Raw genomic sequence first — 3,965 nt, 5'->3', positions numbered from 1 at the left:
TCTTCTGGTTTCTTTTTTAAAGGCAACATTTATACAATTTATCAGCTCTTTGATCTGTTGGCAGCGCGCATAGTGGAAAGGATATTAACTTCGCAATTTTCTGGGGTAGACGGACTTAAATCAGAAAACACTAGTTAAGAACTTTGAAATTTTTAACAAGTTTATATTTGTTTTGTTTCCTTAAATAGTCATTTGCAAACAGTTATCTACTGTAACTAGGGAGATTAAAACAAAATGCCCAAAGAAATATCAACGACAAACAGTTTTTAATTATTTATTGAAGGAAAAGTAAACATTCAATAAGACTTTTGAGAATAATAATCTCCTCAATCATATCCATCCCCATATTTGTAACTTTACACACAAGGATTCCCAACAACTATCTAAAAAACGATAATAGACATGTCTCCATGATCTCTTGAAAAGCAAACAAGAACATACTCCCCAAAAGCTAATACCAAATCCTATTGCCATTGAAATGTAGAACCAATCCAGTTCATCTTCATCACTCTCATCCTTTTCAATATCAACATCAGGAATTCGACCACTTGAACTGCAGTTTGCCAAGAGTGGAAGCCCGCAAAGTTCATTTCCTTGGAAACTCGAGGAATTAAAGCTTTGAAGTTGAGTGCCCACAGGTATCTTCCCTGACAAATTGTTATAAGATAGATTCAAGAAGCTCAAAGTTGACAAACTCGAAAAGCTTTGCGGGATTTGACCAGAAAGTTGATTTTCTGAAAGATCAAGGGATTCCAGCACTTTCATGTCACCAATGCCATTTGGGATCTTGCCTGTCAGATGATTTTTTGAGAAATTACAGAATTTCAATCCTACAAGACTGGTAAAACTTATAGGAATATCTCCAGAGAGATTATTGTTAGACATATCCATGCTTGTAACCAATGCCAATATTTTATCATACTGGTAAATATTGCCTTTAGTTGTCACCATTGCGCTTTCTCTAAAACGTGCTTCAAAATAATGAGAAGAATAAATAATATCAGTTTCCCCCAACTTATTTACGGAGACCATTTCTGTTAGATTGCTAATACACCTTGGTATAATTCCAAAGAAACTATTGTTTGCAAGGTCTAAGATCTGAAGATCTTTGAGGTGACAAATTTCTAGAGGCAATTCACCATAGAATTTGTTTGAGCTAAGGCTAAGGATTATTAAATATGAAAGCCTCGTTCCCAACCATGGTGGTAACTGTCCATCAAGCTCATTCTCAGCTATATCTATCTTCTGCAATTTTGTGCAGTTTTCCAATGATGAAGACAATGGACCGGTAAGTCTATTTTTTCGGAAGTCCAAGGATATCAAGTTATTTAAAACCTCCATGGATCTTGGTATGCCCCCAATCAAGTTATTGTCCCTCAAGATTATAACTTTCAACTCTGGCCAGTTCATCCAACAATCAGGAATTACTCCTGACAAATCATTTCCCTCGAGGTTTAAGACCTCCAATTTGTAGGATCTGCTCTTATTTGTTTCACACAAGAAGTGAGATAAACCCCCTGAAAAGAAATTGTTCGAGAGGTCTATCACAGTTACATTGGGTGAAATCTGAGGTAGCAGACCACTGAAATTGTTGGAATCCAAGTACATTAACCAATAAGCTTGTCTAGGTGACCAAGAAGGTGTTGAGATGGTTGGAACCTCACCAATAAATTGGTTGTGAGAAATATCAAGTAATTGAATTTGAGAAGATAAGTTCCAAAACCAAGTTGGAACCTCACCTTGTATTCCACCATTTGATATGTCCACACTATTTATATTCTTTTGAGTTTGGAGCCACATGGGAAATAGAGGACCTATATTCCAGTTGGCTATATCAATATCTATGGCTTGAAAAGGTGGAATCCAGTTCCGACTCACTTTTAAAGTTAGATCATTGTTAGATGCAAAGAACTGTCTTAATTGTGTGCAGTTGGTGAAATGACTTTCTGTTACGACACCTTCCAACCTATTGTTAGAAATGTCAATAATTTCTAGCATTGTGAGTTGGCCAAGACTTTTTGGGAGAGTTCCAGTCAGTTTATTATTTCCTAGATACAATTCCGTCAAAGAAAAGCTATTTCTCAATCCCGCTGGAAGAAAATTATTCCTATCATTAAATAATTCAGATAGTTCCCCCTCAATATTATTGAATGTAAGATCAAGATTTTTAAGTTTTGTTACGTTGCCAGCCCCACTCGGCATCGCACCTTTAATACCACTGGATATAAGCCCAAGATATTCAAGATTATTAAGATCAAACAACCATCCGGGTAAAAGACAATTGAAAGAGTTGAAACCCGCCATGAAGGTCATGAGAGAAGTAAAGTTAACAGGACCTTTAGGAAATGGGCCGATTAAATTACTATCACTCAAATCAAGAGAAACAAGACTAGGGAGATTGAAAACCCATTTGGGAATAGAAGAACTAAAGTTATTCCTAGAAAGGTCGAGTGTTTCAAGTGAAGAAAAATTATGATTAAGTAGAGGTGGTATATGATGAAGACTACAATTATATAAACTAAGATCAACAAGAGAAGGAAGCTTGTTAATGACCTGTAGCCAGTTAGTTGCTTTGCTGAGATCCACATAATCAATCTCTAGATTTTCAAGATTTAAAAGACTTGGCAGCCACTCAAGGTTATTGATCCTTAGATATCCAAAAAACCCATATATGTGTAGCTCAATCACATGACGAGTCAGATTGTGGCACACAACCCCTTTCCATTCACAACAATCTTTTCCAACAATCCAAAAGGAGAGAGAATCTGAGGGATCATATACTTCTTTCTTGAGACTCTCCAATGCTTGTTGCTCATTTTCTCTGCAAATTCCTACACTAACACTAAACTTGGTGATTCCCAAAATGAAAAACAAGAAAAAACAGAATAATTTTGCTAAAACCTTCATGATGTGCAAAGTTTTAGATTAGGAATTGAATGTATATCAAATAGGTGTTTGCTTATAGATTGTTATTAGGCCAAGCATACGTATATATAGCATTTAGAACTGTAGTTGAAAAATACATTGTCTAGAAAGATATTGACCGTTGGAAGACTTGTTGATTTTAAACTATTTTTGTCCTTTTAAAAACCATATAAAAGATTATATTTGACGGACCTTAATTTCTTGCTAAGTCAAGAGGACTCTAGCAAGTCTTTTCCGACTACAACACCCCAATTGATGTAGTGAAAACAACCTTTAGTTCCTTTTAGTATGTGGTGATATCATTTTATATAATTAGATGGGATTTCACCTTTTTTTTTTTAAAAAAAAAGAAGAAGATAAAATGTGATGGTTTGTAGTCTCAAATTTTCAATACACCCGCATCTTATATATACGAGGCAAAATTACCGTTTTATTTTTTGGTAAATAAAATTACCCTTGGAGGAAATTCTTTAGTTAAATCCATGAAAAATAATGATCCTCAATTCTAAAGATATAAAACGTAAAATATTTTCAAAACCATCAGATTAGGCCGATAACAAATGCTTCACTTTGAAAAAAATGTATTATAAAAGGTTCTCCATCAGTGTCCAAAAACTGTGCCTTTGAAGTTTCCAACAAAAAGAAGACAACGCAGGAAAAGTTTGAAGTATCAAATGCGTCAAACGACTGTCACATCAATGACAAATAAATTTCTGAGACCCAAAAAAGGGTTTAATATAGTAAAAAAGAGAAGTATATGACATATAGGGACTACTGTATATATCGTATAATGAAAAATATTGTCACATAAATTAAAACCGAAGATAATATAGTATTTTTTCTAGTTCATGAAATAGTCTTCAAGGGGATATACAACTAAGTCATATGCCTAATGCTATATGAAGAAGACGGCGCAGAAAAATTTGAAGTATCAAATGTGTGTAAAACGATTGTCACATTAACATCGAAGATAAATTCCTCCAATCCAAAATAAGGTTTAATCGAGTAAAAAAGATAAGTATATGATATATAATGGACTA

General features: G+C 34.3%; 1 protein-coding gene across 1 annotated transcript; it reads right to left on the bottom strand.

Moving 5' to 3' along the window:
* Positions 1-249: 249 nt before the first annotated feature.
* LOC107800361 (receptor-like protein EIX2) lies at positions 250-2,976 on the bottom strand. Its single transcript, XM_016623521.2, has one exon. The coding sequence runs from the start codon at positions 2,905-2,907 to the stop codon at positions 331-333; it is 2,577 nt and encodes an 858-aa protein (XP_016479007.2). The 5' UTR covers positions 2,908-2,976; the 3' UTR covers positions 250-330.
* Between the last annotated feature and the right edge of the window lie 989 nt (positions 2,977-3,965).

This window comes from Nicotiana tabacum, chromosome 19 (assembly GCF_000715075.1).
Source record: "Nicotiana tabacum cultivar K326 chromosome 19, ASM71507v2, whole genome shotgun sequence".
NCBI classification, from domain to species: Eukaryota; Viridiplantae; Streptophyta; class Magnoliopsida; order Solanales; family Solanaceae; genus Nicotiana; species Nicotiana tabacum.
Note: the sequence above shows the minus strand (reverse complement) of the source record. Positions and strands in the feature narration are given on the sequence as shown.